The sequence below is a fragment of the Gopherus flavomarginatus genome, chromosome 2 (genome assembly GCF_025201925.1).
Source record: "Gopherus flavomarginatus isolate rGopFla2 chromosome 2, rGopFla2.mat.asm, whole genome shotgun sequence".
NCBI lineage: Eukaryota > Metazoa > Chordata > Testudines > Testudinidae > Gopherus > Gopherus flavomarginatus.
Genome location: NC_066618.1, coordinates 21,547,910 through 21,569,625, shown reverse-complemented (window position 1 = coordinate 21,569,625; position 21,716 = coordinate 21,547,910). Strand labels below are relative to the sequence as shown.

The window sequence follows — 21,716 nt, the reverse complement described above, 5'->3', positions numbered from 1 at the left end:
GAAATCAATAGACACATTTTTCAAGTCCAGATGTCTAGCATCTTATTCTTGGTGAAGAAAGAATTTGATCCTTAAGTAATAAAATATTCTAAGTTCTTGGATGGGAGTCAAGGAGAGTGGAATGTAACTGAAAGGGAAATGCACCACTCTGAGCATATGCAGACTAACGTAGCTGCTCAAGTACAAATAGAGTTAACAGTCATTTTTGGAGGATTCTAGATGCTATTCTATTTCCCAGCTTACCTGTGACTGTCCTGTTATATGTTTCTTGATCTTGGGTACAAGATTCCATACGCTTGTTATGTGAACACTTTGTGCATAGAAATGGCTTCCTGTTCTAGGATTACTGACCCTTTCACTGTTGATCAATTATTTTTTTAAATAAACACATCTTTTGCTGTATTAAACAAAATCCTGCTATCCATGTAGAACAATAGTTAATCCCACATGAACAGCTTGTGTTAATTAAAGCCATTGCAAGCTTTCTCTCCCTCGCCTCTTACACTTGTTTCCCTCACCATTTACCCTCTCTTCCCCTTGTATGACACAGTATAAAAATAATGATAGCTACCTTTCTCTTTCTCGAGTCTAGATATTCATTGATGGGTTTTTCTTTCTCCCTTTCTGTTGGCAGTGATGGTGCAGGAAGAAGTGGAACCTACATTCTAATTGACATGGTTCTCAATAAAATGGCCAAAGGTGAGAATCAAAAAGCTTGTGGCTTTCTCAGTGCTGAAAGATGTGGCAGTGTTACCATAGTAACACACAGAAGTATTCACAGAAGGCCCAAGAATAAATTAGAGGCAAATTGTATGCTTTACTGAATGATCTTAAGTTTATTTTCAGTGCTCATAGTGATTTAAAAAAAAAAAGCTGTTCATGAATGGAACCTACACATGTATGCTATTGGAAGAGGCAGAATTTGTATCTTTAATTTTATTATTTTAAATATTTATTACAGCTTAAAAAAAAAAAGCTTGAATTATATGATAAATATTTTGTGTTGTCTCGTCAACACATTGATCCCTTTCAGTGGGTTGTGCAAGCACTTCTCACCTACACAGCAGTAGTTTAAACACAATTGCCTGCCTTTTGAGACAGAGTATTTCAGCGGATATGGCAATGGAATGGAATGGGAGTTGGCTGACCGGCATTCTAGTCTCAGCTCTGCCATTCTGTTTGTCAGACTTTGAACAGGTCGCTTAACTTCCCTGTGCCTCCATTTTGCCCATCTGTGAAATGGACCTTTCTATAAAGGGTTTTAGCTGCACAGCTGAAAATCATAAGTAATCAACATTATTATATAATTAATAATCTTTTTTTTTTTTTATAAAGTCTGTGGATGCCCCTAGGGAAGGATCCAGTACTCTTTCTTTTTATTCCCCCAATAAATATTTGATTATGGGAAATGCTGGGGTACATGGAGTCAGTCAGTCAGTCATTATCTGAGAAATAGACAGTAAAATAAAGTAAATAACCCACTGTGTTAAAAGTGTAATACTTGGGAGTTTCAAAAGTGCTCATCATTAGTCATTTACCTCAGTGGGCGCAGAGGCAAGCCAATGCTGAACACTTTTAAAGCCCTACCCTATTTTATAAGGACTTGGTCAATCAACATTTTACTTCTATGTTGTGCCCCTTTCACCTCATTTCTGTCTGTTTTACAGTCTCACAGTGTAAGGTTTTTAGGGGTAGAGAATGTGTCTTCCTTTGTGTTTGTACAGCACCTAGCACTTTCAGAAATAAATAAATAAATAGCAGTCTATTGCCTTCTCATCCCTGTCTTTTTACATCCCTTTTTTGAAGCTAGTTCTGTGGCCAGTCACAATCTTGCCCTCTGTGTATGTGAGTTTTCACTTTACAAGAAAACGATAATGCAGATTAGCTGACATAAACGTAGAAATAATATTTACCATTTTGTCTTCTAATCACTATACCAACAGTATTTAATTCAATGAACTGTTTAATCTTAGTCAGCTTCCTATACATAGTTTAAAAATAAAATCCATGTTTGCAGTCTTTCTGTTGCTTCTGAAATTGTCATGTCCCAGAAATAATGACATTCCGTTCCTTCAGATACAGGAGTTTGACATTTCTTCTCCCCTGTTTTTGACTGTTAACATGTCTCATCAAACACACACACAAAGGGCTATGTTTTGTGCCCTTGAGCATCATGTGAAACTTGCTATTGATGTGAAAAGAAGTTGTGTGCCTGCCTTAAGCGAAGTCCCAGACTGAAAATTTTCCAGCAAAATGAGATGATTTTTTCCAATCTCATTGGAAAGTGTGTTTTGTGAAAGAATATATAGGAATTTCAGCTACTTGGTATATTTATATTTCAAGTGGCAACTTCATCTCTCCAAATAATAGCTGTGATAGATGATAAAACTGATGTACACCTCTGTTAAATATTTGTTATACTCATTTCAGCCATCAGCCAGGAGAGGATGTGTTTGAAAACTAGATTTAAAATATATGAAATTTGCTTGCATAGAGAAATAAATGAGAAATATTTTCTAACTTCAGGCTTTCAGCCACTTAAGGAGGGGTTGACTTTGTTGTAAGAGCACTAAAGAATGTCATTTATTGACTCCATTGTGCCATGTAATGTCAAATTCCATTTTAAGTGTGGGCTTAGTGTTGCACAATACAAGACAAGTCATGTGAAACTGACCAAAGAAAGGAGTCACAGGGCTTTTTAGATTGGTCACCCCCATTTTGTTCTTGACCTGCTCCCCTCTGCCAATGGGGATGTGCAATTTGAAATCCTCTGACCTGGTGCTTTGGCTGTAGTTTAAATGAAAGATCAAAGGGCAAAGCGGGCATCTCAACCCTGCTGAGGTGGGCCTTTCCCAGGCTGTCACACTGTGAGGCAGCCAAAGGTTTTGTTCTGACAGGAATCTAGGCCCAGTCTGTGAGGCCTAGGCCTTCTTTGTCTGGCCTGAGAAGTTTGAGGCCCAGGTTGAGGATCCAATGTTCATCAAATGATCAAAGGCCTGAAGCCCTGAACATGAAATCTTTCTTTCCATTTCCTTTTCTTAAAGAATGAATTGCACGAGTACCAAAGAATGCCATTTCCAAAGCTTTTATGTGGAGTGCTAGCACTAACTTTAGAGTCCTTCAGTTCTAAACAGAAAAATGTAAGTGCACTTTCAATCTGGGCCCAGCTGCAAGGCCAGCATCTACTAACATTTCTTTCAAAAAGGCTTTTAAGGATTAAGGCTTCAGTCTTTCAAAAAAAAAAAAAAAGACTTAAGAATAAACTTAGAATAATTTGAGTTCTTGTTCCACTGTCTGGTTTATTAGAAAGTAGACAATAATGCATTTTTAAATCAATGTAAATAGAGGATTATTTAGTTTTAGCAGTGGGAAAGTAGAAAACAATCAATAAAATGCTTTGGCTCTTTAGTGGGATTTTTAATAGGGCAGATTTAGACAAGAGTGCTTCTTTTTCATGTAATTTACTTTTCTACATTTGAAATTGTTTCTTTTAGACGTTTAACTGTAAATGCTTTTGTCGTTTAAAATGTGTGCTCCTAATCACATAGTAAATTAGTGCTAATACATCTGTTAAAATATGTTATAAATTCAGATCTACTGCTACTACAGCTGGTCAGAGTTGCACTAAACTATACTGTTTTATACACTTAAAGCAAACAATCAGTTATTTAAATTATTCAGATTTGTGGCAGCAGAAATCAATTGGCAAGAATTTTGTATTCCCTGATAAGTGATACAACTTCACAAACAGTGATACAACATTTGTCAAGTCAACCTCAATACCCACACACACCCAAAAAACTCCAGCACTATCCTACTGCACTTCAGTTGTGGTTGCATGGGAACATTGAAGCTAACACTGATCATAGAAATGGTACTGCCAGAATACTTTCCTTGTAAACGTTAAGGATTTCCTCCTGCATTTTGTGTTTGAGTAGAGGGCAGGGCATATGAAAAGATCTCATGATGCTGGGGGAAATACTATGCTGAGTAAACACATTCCAGTCCCCTGGTTGCTATTGTTATTCAAACAACTTCAGCATGCATTTTTGGAGCCCCTTTGACTTTGCATATCATCATGAAGGATTTCCTGTTGGGCTGTCTGTCTGTAATGAATTATGGTATACTCTTTATTGTAAATATCGTGGCTGTATCTGTGCATTGTAAGATCCATTAGTTTAAAAGTGCCATGTTAAATAATTTAATTGTATAAAATTGAAATAGTTAAGACAGATGACAATGATATTCATTTTGTAACAAATTTTCAACACGAGCAGTCTCTTCAATTTCAGTTTTATGCTCTGCAGTCACAAATCAATTGTATCTAAATGTCCAAATTATTCCTCTAGCATGGGGTCAGTGAAAAGTTTTACAGTTAAGTCTATTCTTATATTTAACAGTTCCACTAGCCTCAGTGCTATGCTTTGCCATCTGGGTACTTTTGCTACAGGTATTGGTTATATTATTCCTTATGCAGAGCAGCGTCCTAACAAGGGTCTAATCCTGCTATTATTGAAATCAGTAGCAACATTCCCATTGGCTTAAGTGGTGCCTCATGTCTAGCCTTACTGAAGGCGCTGGGACTTGACATCTCTAAATGATGATATTCCATTTCAATGAACAATGGAATTTTAAGGGTGTTACAGAAGAGTGTCCAGGGAATACCACCTTTTCAGTTCCCAGAAGCACGTTTTAGTCCAAGCTTTGGTCCTGTGTGAAAAGTTTAGAGGTTTCCTTTGAAATCAGTGTGCACTTTCAGTGTTTGAATGAGAGAAGAAAATGACAGTTCATGGTCTTTTGATGGTTAGACAATGCTTCTATGGTGCATTTCAGCAGCAATTTCCTGTTTATGAATTTTAACATTCTTCATTCATATGTTCACACTAAGACATTTAGCAAGATTTTTTTTAGCTTTTTTTCATGGGGCTGGAGAAGCTGGTTTAGATAAAATAATCCATTTGAACATTCCCCCAAAGCTACACCAAACCTGAACTGCTTGGGCTTTTTCTTTTTTGAAACTCAGAAGAACTTTAGCATTCTTCCCTTCCTCATCTTTCTTTTCTGCCTTTCTTCATTCTGGTAGTGACCAGAAGTACTGAAATACTGCAAGAGACTATTATGGGAATATTCTCTGGCATGATGAAGGAAGGAGGGAATCTGAAGGAAAATTTATATGAGATTTCCAGTTTTGTTTTCCTCTTCTGAGAGGTCCTCATAATGCAGATTATTATTTGAATTTTGGATACTAATTGCTTGTGTTTTGAAGCCATTGGAATTTAGAGGAGGGAAAATATGAGTTTTCAAATTCTATTGGATTCTCAGGTTCTGAAATTTATAATGTATTCCAGCATAAAGATTGGATGTAGCATAGCCAAACTCAGTGAAACCTCTTCCATATGTGAAAGCTAGAAGGATTCCTTAGTTCCTCTTGTGACTCATCATTACCAACAGCAGCATGCCAAAGTATTTAGCTAAACAGATCCCTTTTTACTGGGGCCTTTTGTTTGTTCATAACACAGATCTAACAAGCATAATAAAATAGGTCACCCTCCACTAAGAAGAAGCCTGTGTAAAAATTAACAGATTAAATCCCATTTAAAATACTAATGTGTACAAGTATTATCTTTTATGTCCCTGTATAAAGATTAAATCAGATTCTGTTTTCCAGTTACAATGATGTAAATCTGGATCAAATTCCTGGACTTCTGTGCAGTTAGTCTGGATTTATACTGGAGTAAATGAGAGAAGATTTCTTTCTAGGAGCCAGTTTCCACTGTAAACACAGAACTTAGAGTGTTTATTACCCTAGTTGACAGACTAAATATGGTTTAGAGAGAAGATTGTCATCTTATTATTTGGTTGATATTTCAGAGGCTGTGAATTGGGACTAGAAAGTGATGGAATTCCTGTGGAAAATTTAGGGCAGGAAAATTCAGAGTTTTTTAAAATGGGTAGTTGGGATTTGTTTGTTTTTTGTCTTCTAGATTTGAATCCATTATATAGCTATGCCTTGAATTCTGTATCCAGTTAGATTTGGATAATTATCTTAGGAAAAAATTAAGGTCAGTAAAGCAAAGTTCTAGGTTTTGGTATCTGCACTTTTATATTGTCCACAACCTGGCCCTAAATCTCACCAATAATGGTGGTTGCATAATGTCTGAAATGTTACTGCTGCTTTTTATGAAGAGACAAGGTGGGTGATGTAATAGCTTTTATTGAACTGACTTCTGTTGATGAGAGAGAGAGAGAAACTTTCAAACTTGCACAGAATTCTTCAGGTTTCTTCTTCATCTCTTCTTCAGTCTTTTTATGAAGACAGTTCTTTGCATCCATGTATACATATTATATATTAATCAGGGCAGTTCTGCAAGTGAGTTGGTTTTATGTAATGTAGCTGGCACTGAATTACTCAAGAAACACAATTAAGTAATATTGCTTGTTGCAGGCTTTCCCACCACGTAATTGACCACAAAGGGAGCTTTGCCCCAAACCACAGGCAGAAGTGCACAGTGGATGTCTAGGTCAATTTTTTTTTTTTAATGGTAGAGCCTTTCATGAAAGGCAAACTTGTGCTACTTAGAGCAAACAACTTAAAAGCACATTTTAATTGTATACGTTTCTGCTTTTAAATAACATTTTGATGGGTAGCATTACATTTATACATTTTTTGGAATGGCTAATTGGCACTGTAAAGTAATCCATTAATAATAAATCAAACAAAAACCTTTGGAAAAACTTGAACATTCCAGCAAGCTTCTACTGAAAAATGAGTGAGAGCTCACTGAGAAAGTGATACTAGTCTATATTTCCCATAGCATATTCTGAGGACTGATTGTGCTGATAGTTTCCCTTATACTGTATAGTAGTTGTAAACAAAAGGCAAACAAGTAATTGATGTGATTTTTTTTTCTTTTTAAATACTTTGGAGTATATGTTTGCAAAGGTTGCTCTGTAAGAGACATTTTCTGAAGAGTCTCTGCAATCCTGGTAATTTTATAAAAGGGTGTTGGGACTGGAAGTATGCTAGAGAGCAATCCTAATTATTCAGGGTATGGGGCACATGAATTGTGAAGAAAGATTGATCAGACATGAACTATATCTTGGGAAAAGAAAAACTAAGGGGTTCCCCATAGAGCTTTGGAAGATCATGAAAAGAATGTATTGATGTCAGTAAGCAGCTTGAGATAGTAACTAATTTGAAAACAAGAGGTCATTGACTGAAGCCAAGGAGGAGACAAGCATATAAGGAATTTGAGCAGCATTTGTTCACACAAAGGATAGGTTAGAATATGGAACAAACTGAAAAAGCCAGCCATAGAATGGTGTTCGATCCGTTCAATAAGCAGCTGGGCAAACATTTGGAAAATGAGGTAAATACAGAGTGAAGAACTACATTTTTGCAGTTAATCTTATGCAATCAATCCATATATGGATTTCAAGAGAAGTGTTTAATTGACCAGATGGTAGTCTTCTGGCCCTTAAAGTTACAGTGTAGTTTGTGCAGAAATTATACTTTAGTGTCATAATCTTAAACCAATCCCATTGTGACTCTTATAGAAGGCTACCTTTTATTAAAGACTTGTCCAGAATTGTTGCATATTTTCCTCAGTTCATTCTGTGTAGTATCTCATGGGTGCTCTACCACTAGCTAATGTACTCGCAATAGAAAACCAGAGTAAAATAAATTATAGATCTTGCAATTTGAAAGACCCGTGTGGGCCAGCTGCATTTCAACACCAGTCTATGTAATGCACATATGCACACTCCAATATAGGGATCCAAGAAGAAGCAGGATTTCTTTGAACAAACAGTTAAACACAGCACTGAGTGGCATTTTCAAAACTGCACTTGATTCAACAATTGTCTTCCAGGTGACTTGCTTACAGCTTCTGGCACAGGTTCTGGAAACAATGGATTGTCCAGGATTGTTACATTGTGAAATAGCTAAGGTAGGGGGGGTAATAGAATCCCCTGTATAAATTTGACTTAAGAGTTGCCAAAACCAGTATCCCTCTGTATGCATGTATATATGGAATGCTACAGTGGTCATAGTTGATGCTGGTATGTTAGTTTGAAAGGGTTTATATGTGGCAGTACCTTTAGTGTGACCATAACATTAATCATACAGGTGTCATTATGGGTTTTAAAAGTAATCCTCTATTACCTACATCCTCTTTTCAAGTACAATAGCTAGGATGGAATCTTGTAAAAAGCAGAAGACCATCAACTCCCACTGAGTGGGAGTACCTAAATGTTAAAATAAACCCAGTCCTGCAAAGAGTAGAATTCCCTTGGCTTAGCAGAAGTCAGCACCTCTTTACGTCCAATTAGTGGTGATTGGTTTCTGTATTTACATGCTGTCAGTTGATGTGTATGGCAGAGTTTTCTCTAGTAGTCAATGAAAAATTTGCACAAATTTTATCTCTGCAATTACTTATTCTTCTGCAGTGACAAAGGATATTGGCTTAAAATTGACATAGCAGTACAGAATCTCAAGCCCTACAAGACTGTTGAAATTGTAGTAATTTAGGGTGGGCTGGCGGGTTGTGGATTCCCTCTACCCTATACGATTATACATGGGATGTACAAGCTGACCTGTACTTGATAACTTCAATCATTTTCCTTCAGAATGCATGATAAATTCAAAATACAGTATTATCTAATATTAATAAAAATTGTGTATATATAGTATTATATGGCATAGTAATATTTATCTTTTATTAAAATGTTGATATTTTATCTTTTTTCATTATTGTGGTTTAATGTTCTTTTCACGTTTACATCCTTTTTTTTTCCTGTTAATTGTGAAAAACAGAGATTGATTGTGGATTTTTGTTTTTAAATCCACATTGTGTATATACTGACGGGGGTGGAAAGTTTCTAACAGGATTAGAGTAAAATGTATTGCTGTCTGGGTTGAAAAAGTGACTGAGCCTCTAGGGCAGGTCTATACTATGGGGGAAAGTTGATCTAAACTACTCAATTTGAGTTACGTTAGTAGCATAACTCAAGTTGACATTGTTTAGATCTACTTAACACAGGTCCATACTATGCTTTGTCGACAGGAAACACTCTCCTGTTACTTCCCTTCCCTTGTTCCAGTGGAATACCAGAGTCGATGGGAGAGCAATCGGCGATCAATTTAGCGTGTCTTCACTAGACATTGATCCACCGGAAAGTGGAGACAAGCCCTTAGATTTAACCTATTATTTTTATTCCCATCCCCAGATACACACCCTGGAATCCACTATTTGCAAAAGAGTGGGATAACTGGCTTTCACTGAAAACTCCAGTTTGTATCTGTGATCTCCTGTATTAACCTTAAAAATGATTGAGGCGAGGGCATTCCTCCTCAAAAGTGTTGCAGCTTCGCCTACTCTCCGCGGAGGCTTTTCTCTGTTTGTCATGACATTAAGTGACCCTCTCAGCTAATAACCGACCTCCAGCAGTTACAGCAAATGAGAATTGCTTAAATATTTACAGTTTCTATCCATCACCTTCAGTTTAAAAAAATGTTTTTACACCAAACATTGTTTACAAGTGTATTTTATTTCACTTTCATTTGAGACAAAACAGGATAAGGAAGAAAGAAGAGGTCCCCTTTCTTCCCTACAGAGCCCTTTATGGCTGGCAATGGGGTCTTTTAGCCTTTGTCCAGTGAGGATCATAGATGGAGTTGGAGTTATAGCTTGGGTACCACTGAAACTGGCAATATTCTCCCAATATATATACGCACACTTTGATCAGACATCGGACTTTCAGTGCTCTCATACCTTTGTCCTTAAAGGTTTTTTCACATATACTATTTTTCACTATTTCATAAGCTTAAAACATGCTACTCCAAAATGATTCTTTCATGGCTTGCCTGACAGACTGCAAATACAGCGAAGTACATGACTGAAGCTAAAAGGCTGCCAATCAGCAGCATCTTACAAATATTAATTGGACCTCTTTCAGCTTCTAGCAATGTCATTGAAAAGAACTGACCTAGGGGCTCTTCAGGACTGTTTCCTTGGAGATTTTAATAAGACAGGTTTTAATCTGACCTAACAAGATTCTTTCCCCTTCAAGAACTAATACAAAATCTTTATTATATCGTAAATATAAAAAGATACATTAGAGAGGGAATAGCTCACAGGAATGAAATTGAACACCTACATGGCACAAAAGGAAATGCATATGACAGGTCATTTTCTGTATTCCCGTTAGTATTCCATTTCTTTCTATTTGGATGAGAGCTTATTCTCTCACAGCTCTTCTCCTCCTTAAAGATACAATGGAAGTCCCAATAATCCCATGTTAGTAACTCATACTCCAATATCACAACTATTTAAAGAGTAATATAGATTGTCTATCTAGCCCTCATCCCTGTACTAACTGAGCAACTCACAACCAAGAATGATTTTATCAGGTGGAAGACATTCCAGCCCCCCCCTGGCATTGTGCCCACTGGAAGTTGACATCCAGGCCCATCATCTTGATTGCCCACCCCTGAAAATAGCTCTGGATTTTATCCTCACTATACCCCTGTGTGAGGGGGAGAAGTATTCCCTTTTACAGATGATGAACTGAGGCCACAGGGTTGAGTAAATGATTTACCCAAGGTCACAGGAAATCTCTGTCTGAGCCAGGAGTTGAACCCAGCTTTCCTGAGTTCCTTAACCCACCCTTTCACGTTCTTTGTGAATAAGTTCACATATAGTTTACACAATTTTTGTCTTTTTCTAGAGCATTTACTGATACATCTGAAAGTAGTTTCCAGCACGAACATCCTACTTAGTGTAACACAGATGGTTAGCTCAGTGAAGACACTGGACCCATTATAGGGCTTTTGCCCTTGGCTTTGGTGTAAGCATGTGTGAGGTTATTGTGTAATAAATAAAGTCATGTTTTAGTTCTTCCTGTAAAGAAATGCTGCTGTTATCAGGGCCTGCGTTTTATGTTTTTGTTTAGTGCCTGACTCACTGGGACCACCAATACTGACTGGGGCCTCTGGGCATTAGTCGTGTGAGTAATATTAATATCCTGTGTGTTTTAGATATTCGGAGTTGCCAATGGGACCTTGAGACAGCCTACTTTAGTGGATCTTGACTAGCTCATATCTGTTATTTATTGTGTTACTGGATGCTCTACTGATGTGACTCTCTGCAGGCCAATCAGGAGCGCCAGCTGCCTAGTGCCAGTTCCTACACTGCTGCCCAGAGGAGGAGTAGGGTTTGGAAGAGGGTTGACCCTAAACTTCAGAAACTGTTTCTCTCCTTGGGGCAAAATATAATTCAACTTGCATTTTTTCATGTTTTCTCTCTGTTTAGGCTGTTAACATTTTATGATGTGAATTGTTGGACTGCTCACTGTAAATGCTTTGATCTTTTAAAAATGTTATTGTTAATTACCAAATGCTGGATTCTGCCCCCTTTACTGCTGAGTATTGGTTTCTGATGTGTGGTCCTAATGAGTTCAGTGGGAGTCAGGTACTGCTCAGTGTAAATAGAGATGACAGAAGCTAAGGTGTATTCTGTAAAAATGCTTACAAATTCACCTCTCATATTACTGCGGCTGCTACTGCAGCAGCTACTCAATCTCACAGTAAATTTTACTCTTAGATACATATAAAAAAAACACAGAAATCTCTTATTAAAAGGCAGCCTATGGCAAGCAGAAACCATATTTATTTCATGGAAGACCTTGGCTATGAGGTAAAATATCCAGTTTAGACATTGCCCTTGTAACTTTATTTTCTGAAGCCAGTGGCATTATATGACAGAGGGATAAGTGTTGGTAGAGAGCAGACACAAAACCTTGCCTTATTGACGTATTCGGCTTTCTCCTTTCCAGTTATCTGTGGCTGGATTTGAGCCAGTGCTTTTTACTCTTTCCTATATGATATAGTTTGTTTCCAAAGACAGCATACTGGTATTTTTATCTATTGGTGGAGAGGATGGGTTAATGGCCTAAGCAAAACAATTGCAATATTTAGGTGTCCTTGGAGTCATAGGTTCAAGCCCTGATAGGGCTGACTCAGCTCTTCCTTTTTCCGCTGTAGCTTCCACACTGTAGCTTTGTGTGTGAGCCAGTCAAATGAGACCTATACAAATCTGCAGTCCTTTCAGCTCCATGTGGATGTGAAGGATTCCATGGGAGCACACTGTGTATGAGCAGGATTTTGACCTAGTGTCCCTAGATAAGATTTCCCTTTCTCCCACTACAATACCTCCTTTCCCAGGGATGTCTGCATAGCAGTGATGCTATATGTAAAGTGCTTTTGTGTGCTCCAGGATGAAAAATGTTATCTATTATGTCACGTTCTGCATTTCCAGGTGGAAAGGGAAAACCTCAGAGTGATGAAGACCATGAATTTATGTCATGTGTGCCACTAAAGCAATTAAGAAGACATAGTCAAATAGACACAAGGCAGTTAGGCATCCAGCTTCCCTTGATTTTGAATGTGAGTTGGGTGTGTAACTGCCCTTAATGCCTTTGAAAATCTCTTCCTTAGTCTAGAATTGTGACTTAAGCTATTCCGTAGACCAGCACACAATATAGTGGAGCTTATGTAATATGCTACCAATCTGGCATATTTAGACTAGAAAAAGCCCGCATCATACAGAGTTTTATGAGAGGAATAGTGAGATATATTTATTTTGGGTTTGGCACATAAATGGAATAGAGGTGAAAGGTGTGGTAGTGTTTGGGAGGGAGGAGGTTTGCTCACGAGAAACTACCAGTGTTACCTCTTGCAATAGATCTCCCTTTTCTGCTCCGAATTTTCTTGTTCCACACATTTTCGTTCAAAGCAGCAGCCCATTTTTGCAGCACTATGTTCAGTTGATCAGTCTCTCTAGGCATTTATGTAGGCGCCATTACCATAGTCTTTGAGCATTTCCCAGTCGTGTTTTTTTTTTTAAGAGCTGCAAAACAATTTCTCTTTCCTTCTCTGTCTGTGAGAGTCGCTTGAGTAGATAGTAATGTATGTGTGTCTTGGACATTAGGAAAAAGTTCCTAACTGTCATGGTAGTTAAACACTGGAATAGATTGCCTAGGGAAGTTGTGGAATCTCCATCTCTGGAGATATTTAAGAGTAGGTTAGATAAATGTCTATTAGGGGTGGTCTAGACAGTATTTGGTCCTGCCATGAGGGCAGGGGACTGGACTCGATGACCTCTCGAGGTCCCTTCCAGTCCCGGAGTCTGAGTCTGAGTCTAAGGGCATATTCTGTCAGATCTTCCTTCATTATCTTCCCTCCTCGGTCAACTAACATAGTCTATGATTAGTAATGGTGTATACGCTGAACACCACACCACACCAAGTCTGATCTTCCAAGCACTTATGCTCAGATTCAGCAAAACACTTAAACACATGCTAAGCTTTAAGCTCGCTAGTCCAATGGTACTACTCATGTGCTTAACTGCTTTGCTGAATCAGGGCCTTATTACCAGACATTATTACCAGGCACACTACCAGGGCTGTAGTCCTGTTGACGATAGTGTGTAAGCACCCTGTTCAGCACCATAATCTGTACAATAGAAAGGAAGGCGCTCAATGGCTTATTTAATGCACTTTTAAGATTTTTCTGAATGTTGATTCTCAAGAGGCTTGAGAAATGTATATTGTAAAAATCAACTTTTGCCTGATATTGAAATTTTCATAAAAGGGCATATGGGATTTGACCAGTATCACTGGATTCCTGCACAAATCTTTTCCCTTATGGGTTACCTTGACATTTTAATCTTAATGCCTATGCATAGAGGCTGCTATCCTTTATAAAATTTATAGGTGGGATTTTGAAAAAAGTACAGCATCAGCCTAACTCTTCCCCCACTGTAGCTAAAGGTGAAACTTTGAAAATCCCTCCCTCACTGTGTGGGTGTGGACTAAACTACAGTGTTCCCATTAAAATTAAATATTCACCTTGTTAAAAAAGTGCTCCTGTTCTGCAGCCAAGGGCAACAGTTGTTTGTAGTTTTCTGTGGTGCAATCCTCACTTGAACTGATGCTTTCCATGGAAATTCTAGCTGAATCAGCTGTGGTTGAGATGTGATATTTTATTTTATTTTTATTTTATTACACTTTTGGAAAGTGTCTTTTCTTTTGGTTTATTGAGGAGCTCTTTATTTTTGTCTTAAACATCTTCCTACTTTATCATCAGATACCTCCATGTAAATTCCCATGCAGTATGTGGAGAGCCGAGTTGGCAACCTTTGACCTCTGAGCTGTTCTTGCTATGCCCATTTTATGAATAAAGGTCTATTTCTGATACAGATACAGAAATGCTCATTTTCAGGAAGGTGTTACAAACTGATATATTTTCTTAGCCTTGGTGATCTGTTTTTAAAGCTTTTCATGGTGTTTTTCCCCACATTAAAACAAAATTATACTGTTTGTTCTAAATTGCCTTTCGTGAGTGTTTTGAGTGTGAATTTTCCTGAAAAGGTGCTATTGAGGGGAACTGTGGGACTCTCTCTCTTAAAGAGGATGTTTATGCTGTTTATATTAGCATAAACCTGACTGCAGTTGGCTTTGAGACCTTACAATGTCTGCGCCTCATGTGATTTGTGGTGCATCTTTTTTTTTATATGTGATAGAACTGATAATGGTAAATGCTTAGGGCCTAATCCTGCAGGTACTTAATATCATGCATATCCCCTGTACCTGCAGTGGAGCAACTTAGAGCAGGAAGCATTGCCAGGATGGGTTTGTAGTTTCTAATAAATATGTTTTGCTTTTGGAAAGTATCTGTCTCGGCATCTCTAAGAATTTGTTTTTCTCTGGGTTTTCTTGAATTAATGCTAATCAAAGCTGCCCGTTCCTCTTATTTTTTTTTCTATATAAACACAAAAATTGCAGCTGTCTGCCTAGTCTGCTGAGGGATGGATGTAATAATTTTCAATTGGACTTGTCGTGGTATAAACCCCCACTCTGAACCTTAGCGTCCAAAAGATGGGGTACCAGCATGAATTCCTCTAAGCTCAATTACCAGCTTAGTACTTGTAGCGCTGCCACCAACCAGGAATTCCAGTGCCTGGTACACTCTGGTCCCCCCAAAACCTTGCCCGTGGATCTTAACACAAGGAAAGTAAACCCTTTCCCTCACCATTGCCTCTCCCAGGCTTCCCTTCCCTGGGTTACCCTGGAAGATCACTGTGATTCAAACTCCTTGAATCTTAAAATAGAGAGGAAAATTCACCTTCTCCCCCCGCCCCACTTCTCTCCCCCTCCCAGACTCTCTCCCTGAGAGAGAAAGTAATCCTAACCCAAGAGAAAATTAACCTTTCTCTCCCTCTTCCCTCCTTTCTCCCCACCAATTCCCTGGTGGATCCAGACCCAGTCCCCTGGGGTCTCACCAGAATAAAAAAGCAATCAGGTTCTTGAACAAGAAAAAGCTTTTAATAAAAGAGAGAAAAAAACAGTAAAAATTATCTTTGTAAATTTAAAATGGAATAGGTACAGGGTCTTTTAGCTGTAGACACTGGGAATACCCTCCCAGCCTAAGTATACAAGTACACATTTGAACTCCTCCCAGCCAAATACACATTTGAACTCCTCCCAGCCAAATACACATTTGCAAATAAAACAAACATAAGCCTAACTCACCTTATCTCCTAGTATTTACTATTTTGAATCTATAAGAACCTGTGTCAGGGAGATTGGAGAGAAACCTGGTTGCACGTCTGGTCGCTCTCAGAACCCAGAGAGAACAACAACCAAAATCAAACAGCACACACAAAAACTTCCCTCCCTCAAGATTAGAAAGTATCCTGTCCCTGATTGGTCCTCTGGTCAGGTGACAGCCATGCTCACTGATCTTGTTAACCCTTTACAGGCAAAAGAGATATGAAGTACTTTTGTTCTATTAACTCTTACTTATCTGTTTATGATGGGACTGTTAGCCTAAAGGGAATCCGATAGCAGGAGATAGATAATACATGCTGAATCTGTCAGTTGCTCTTAACTCAGCCCAATTTGTGGTTTGTTGCAGGTGCTAAAGAGATTGATATTGCTGCTACCCTGGAGCACTTGAGGGACCAGAGACCAGGCATGGTCCAGACAAAGGTACTGTCAATACATCCACTGGGATTCTAAATACATTAAAGGTATTTCACTGTAGTTATTTTCATGATAGAAGAGAAAGGGCGTGACCTAATATAACACAAGTTGCTAGCTGATTACTATGGTTCCCTACAACTGTGGCTTATTTATGCTGAAGATTTATGTAGGCTACTTTCTCTGATGTTTACTGCTCTTTCTTGTAACATCTTCCACATCTATCTTGATTAACATATATGAAAGACAGTCGAGACAGCAATCTATAGCATATTCAAGAAAATACATGCTAAAAAAGGTTCTTGCTCTAATCTTCAAGGACAGGTTATTTTCTTAGAGTATTTGCAGTTCAGTGTCATGTGACATGTGAACCAAAGGTTCCAAATTACTTAAGAACAAAAACTGAATGCAGCAGTTATATGCTGAAAAAGTTTCAGCTTACAGGATATAGTTCAGGAGGAAATCAAGCCCTTTGAAGGGGAGTAACAGTACACAGGCCTGTTTCTGAAATAATGCATTTTGCACACATGATGGTTGAAACCCTGTGCTTCCTTGTCATCTGTTTTTTTATATACATATTGCATGGTGGGCTACATTTATATCTTCTGGTGAAGTGCAATAGATATCATTTACTTGTTTGTTAATGGGCACAGTGTGCAACACAGTCATCAATTTAAAGAAAAGTGTTATTCTGTTTATATGCATCTCAAATTTGAAATTCATCTTTGCGCTGCTGCTATAAGTAACATCAATTAAAAGATGGAAAAATACCTTGGGTTATCCTCACTTGCTGCTTGTTAAGAGCTACAGTGATAAAATGAAAGTTTGTAGTTATGTATGACATTGAGGAATCTCATTCATGATAGGGAGACCAACTAAATAGATATCCATACATTACATTGGCAGAAAATGGCATCGTTTGTTGTTTTTTTTTCTTTTTTTTTTGTCCCAGTCTGGAGCCTACAATGTGGGTAGATGGACAACAAAGAGCAATGATGTGACAGGTCCCACGATTAGGTGGGTACTGATGGAAGTATCTTCCACATATGGGAAGTGAAAGTTGCTGCTGGGTAGTTATGGAACAGATGGTTTTCTGTACCAGACAGTTTCATAATTTTTCTTGAAGTAATGGCTCTTCTTCGAGTGGTTGCTCATATCCATTCCAGTTAGGTGTGCGCACCATGCGTGCACACTCGTTGGAAGATTTTTACCCTAGCAACTCCATTGGGTCGGCAGGTCGCCCCCTGGAGTGGCGCCGCTATGGCGCTGGATATATACCCCTGCCGACCCGCCCGCTCCTCAGTTCCTTCTTACCGCCCGTGTCGGTCGTTTAGAACAGTGAAGCGCAGGTTAGCTGTCCTCCACTTCCCTAGCTTCTCTTTGTTCATTTGATCTCTTAGTTGACTATAGTGACTTAGTCCATAGTATAATTAGTTTTATAGTTTATAGTTGTTGTACATAATTTAGCGGGGTTTGGGCTCTAGCTCTTCCCCGCACCCGGTGCCCAGGCCCATGCCTGGTTCACCAGGGTTTAAACCGTGCTCGGCCTGTAAAAAGCCGATGCCCACAAGCGATCCCCATGACTCTTGCCTAAAGTGCCTTGGGGAATCGCACATCTCCGACAAGTGCCGCATTTGCAAGGCCTTTAACCTGCGGACTAAAAAGGAGAGGGACTTTCGATTAAAGACTCTCCTTATGGAGGCAGCTCTTAACCCTCCGTCCTCGGAACCGAGCACTGACAGCGCTCCTCCGGCACCGGACCGCGCCGGCTCCGCCAAGACACCTTGGCACTGGCCTTCTCTGGCGCAGGGACCTGACCGAAGGCCTTCGACTTCCTCCACACCTGTGGTGCAGACTCGTCCGAATCGCCCAGCACCTACCCCTGCCGCAGCACCGACGACCGTGGTACCGTTGACTCCAGTCCCGAGAGGGCCGGTGAGACCCATGGTCGAGCTGACAGTCCCCTCCACGCCGGAGACATTCTCCTTGGCCAGGGACCTTATTGCGATGACTGAGTCTGCCCTACCTCAACCACCGGTTCGGGTTCTGCATTCTGGAGGCAAGCCTGCCGCTATGAGGCCTCCTTCGCTGGAGTCGATGAGCCGGCACCGGTCTCGATCCAGGTCCCGGCACCGCTCAAGGTCTCATGGTCAGTGCCGATCTCGACGCCGCTCGCAGTCCCGGCGCCGCTCACCCAGGCGGCACCGGTCGTACTCGCGGCACAGATCCACCTCTCGTCCTGGTCAGTACTCTCGATACCGCTCCGGCTCTAGGCACTGCTCCTGGCACCGAGACTCTTGCAGCCGGTCCCGCTGTGGACACTCGAGATCCAGGTCGACCTCCTGGCACCGCGCTGGTTGCAGGTCTCGGTCTCGGCGCCGATACGATTCCCGGTACCGATCCCCGGCACCGAGGAGGTCTCCAACGACGGGAGCGAGGGACTCATACCAGCCTTGTTTGGCTCCTTCATGGCCGTCCCGACAGCCGTCCGTGTCATCTCAGGCGGACAGTGCATATGCCCCGGACACCGACGTGCCTGCTGCCTTGTTCAGCGAGCCCCAGACTCAAGATCACGGTCCGCAGCAGTGGCGATTCTGGATGCCCTGGGCGTACCATCAGGCCCAAGGCCCTCTCCCAGGTCCACCGCGCTCAACGACCTCGGAACACAGGGCACCGGAGGCCACGATTACCTGTCCTTCCCCTCCTCCTATGGAAGAAGGCTCAACTCAGCCTCAGGGCTCTGAGCTCCCCAAGGAGGCGGACCCGATCCATCAGGCGGAGCCCTCATCAGACCCGCTCATTCCAGGGCTCTCCTTTTCATCCTCCCCTGATGAGGCTGTAGCTGGAACCTCGTCGGCCAGCCCTCCTCCAATTGACCTCAGGACCCACCAGGACCTCCTCAGGCGGGTTGCACAGAACATGAATTTGCAAGCCGAGGAGCTCCCAGAGGTCCAAGACCCAGTGGTGGACATATTGTCATCCGATGTCCCCACTAGAGTGGCCCTCCCATTTATTAAGACCATACAGGCCAATGCCACTACGATATGGCAGTCTCCGGCCTCTGTTCTGCCCGCTGAGCAAGGAGTAGAGCGCAAGTACATGGTGCCCTCAAAGGGCTATGAATATCTATATATACATCCTCCTCCTTGCTCACTTGTCGTCCAGTTGGTCAACGAGAGGGAACTCCATGGCCAGCAGGCCCCAGCCCCTAAATCGAAGGATGCGAGGCGCATGGACTTGCTAGGGCAAAAAGTTTACTCTGTGGGAGCCCTCCAGCTCCGTGTGTCCAACCAGCAAGCCCTCCTTAGCTGCTATAGCTACAACCCCTGGGCGGTGGCGGACAAATGTAAGGAGGTGCTTCTGCAGGACACACGGCAGGAGTTCTCGGCGATCCTCGACGAGGGGAAAAAGGTCGCGAGGACTTCCTTCCAAGCTTCCCTGGACGCCGCGACTCAGCCACCAGGACTCTGGCCTCTGGCGTGACTATGCGCTGTATCTCGTGGCTGCAGGTCTCCAGCCTGCCCCCGGAGCTCCAGCACACTATTCAGGACCTTCCATTCGAGGGTCAAGGACTGTTTTCAGACAAAACTGACCCTAGGCTGCAGAGCCTAAAAGACAACAGGATCATTATGCACTCGTTAGGGATGCACACGCCTGAACTCAGCGCAGGCCCTTCCGACCCCAACAGCACCGCCCTTACCCTCAACCCCGGCAGAGACAAGACTTCGCCAGACGGCGAGACAGAAACGGCCGCCGGAGACAATCAGGCAACCAAGGGGGCCAGAACCAAAGCTCCTCCAAGCCTTCCTCTGGGCCAAAACCTTCCTTTTGAAGGTGCGCCCGAGGGCGTTGTACCAGTTTCTTTATGGATCCATCCCCGCCCTTTTCCAACCGTCTTTCCTCTTTCCTCCCTGCGTGGTCCCAGCCAACTTCAGATCGTTGGGTCCTACGCACATTGGAACTTGGATACCACCTACAATTTATTTCAAACCCTCCCTTCCACCCCCCCTCCCTCGTCCCTCTTCAGGGACCCGTCTCACAAGCAACACCTCCTACAGGAGGTGCAAACGCTCCTCGCCAAAGGAGCCATAGAGGAGGTACCAGAGCACGAGCGGGCAAGGGGTTTTATTCCCGATACTTCCTGATCCCCAAGGCGAAGGGAGGTCTCAGACCAATCCTCCATCTGCAGGAACTCAACAGATACGTGGTAAAGTTGAAGTTCCATATGGTATCCCTGGGGACCATTCTCCCATCCCTGGATCCTGGAGACTGGTATGCTGCCCTCGACATGCAAGATGCCTACTTCCACATAGCCATCTTCCCACCTCACAGGAGGTTCCTCCAGTTCGTGGTCAACCAGCAGCATTTCCAATTCGCGGTCCTCACATTCGGCCTCTCTACAGCCCCGAGGGTATTCCCCAAATGTATGGCTGTAGTCGCCGCCCACCTTTGCCGCAGTCGGATACACATCTTTCCGTATCTAGATGACTGGCTTATCCGCGGAACCTCCGAGGCACGAGTTCTCAGTCACGTCTGCATTGTCAAGAACCTTTTCCTACATCTAGGTCTAATGATCAATATGGAAAAATAGACTCTAATCCCAACTCAGAAGATAGAAGATAGAATTTATTGGTGCCACCTTGGACTCGACTCTTGCCAAAGCTTGCCTACCACTGCCACGGTTCCAGGCTCTGACGGCCATCATCTGGAGGCTGCGAGTGGCGCCGCTAACTTCGGTACGCACTTGCCTCACTCTCTTGGGCCACATGGCGGCCTGCACGTTCGTAATGAACTACGCAAGATTGCGCCTACCGCCCCTCCAATCCTGGCTCAACTCGCAATACCATCCAGCTAGGGATCCCATGGACATGGTCGTCACCATTCCCTCGATTGTGCTAGACTCCTTCCAGTGGTGGCTGGATCCCTCCATGGTGTGTGCGGGGCTCCCATTCCACCCACCCCAACCCTCGGTGTCGCTGACAACGGACGCATCATCCCTCGGTTGGGGGGCTCACCTCGGGCACCTACGCACCCAAGGCCGTTGGTCATCTCACGAGCTGGACCTCCACATCAACGTCTGGGAGCTGAGAGGGTCTGCCTCGCTTGTCAGACGTTCCGGCAACACTTGCAGGGCCGTTGTGTTGTCGGTGAAAACCGACACACAACAGCCATGCACTATATAAACAAACAGGGCGGCATGAGATCTTCATCCTTGTGTCAAGAAACCTTACAACTATGGGACTTCTGCATAGCCCATTCTATTCACCTCATCGCGTCCTTTCTCCCAGGAGTTCGGAACATGCTGGCGGATCGCCTCAGCAGATCCTTCCTTTCCCATGAATGGTCCCTTTGCCCGGACATTGCTCTTTTGCTCTTCCGGAAGTGGGAGTTTCCCCGGATGGACCTCTTTGCATCCCACGGGAACAGGAAATGCCAGACGTTCTGCTCCTTTCAAGGCCTCTCACCTGGTTCAGTGGCGGACACCTTCCTTGTGCCATGGACGATGCACCTGCTTTACACCTTTCCACCATTTCCACTCGTCCACAGGTTCCTACTGAAAGCACGCAGGGACAAAGCCCGCTTGATCATGATAGCTCCAGCGTGGCCTCAACAGCACTGGTACACCATGTTGCCAGACCTTTCCATAGCCGACCCTGTTCCCCTGCCTCTTCACC

At 42.1% G+C, this 21,716-nt stretch overlaps 1 protein-coding gene across 3 annotated transcripts in view; it reads left to right on the top strand.

Annotated features, from left to right (window-relative positions):
• PTPRN2 (protein tyrosine phosphatase receptor type N2) overlaps positions 1-21,716 on the top strand; it is a 1,080,816-nt gene that overhangs the window by 1,050,077 nt on the left and 9,023 nt on the right. For all 3 annotated transcript variants that reach the window (XM_050942222.1, XM_050942220.1, XM_050942221.1), the window contains 2 exons: positions 635-699; positions 15,977-16,050. In XM_050942222.1, coding sequence (XP_050798179.1) covers positions 635-699; positions 15,977-16,050 — 139 coding nt within the window. The remainder of the gene's footprint in view (positions 1-634; positions 700-15,976; positions 16,051-21,716) is intronic.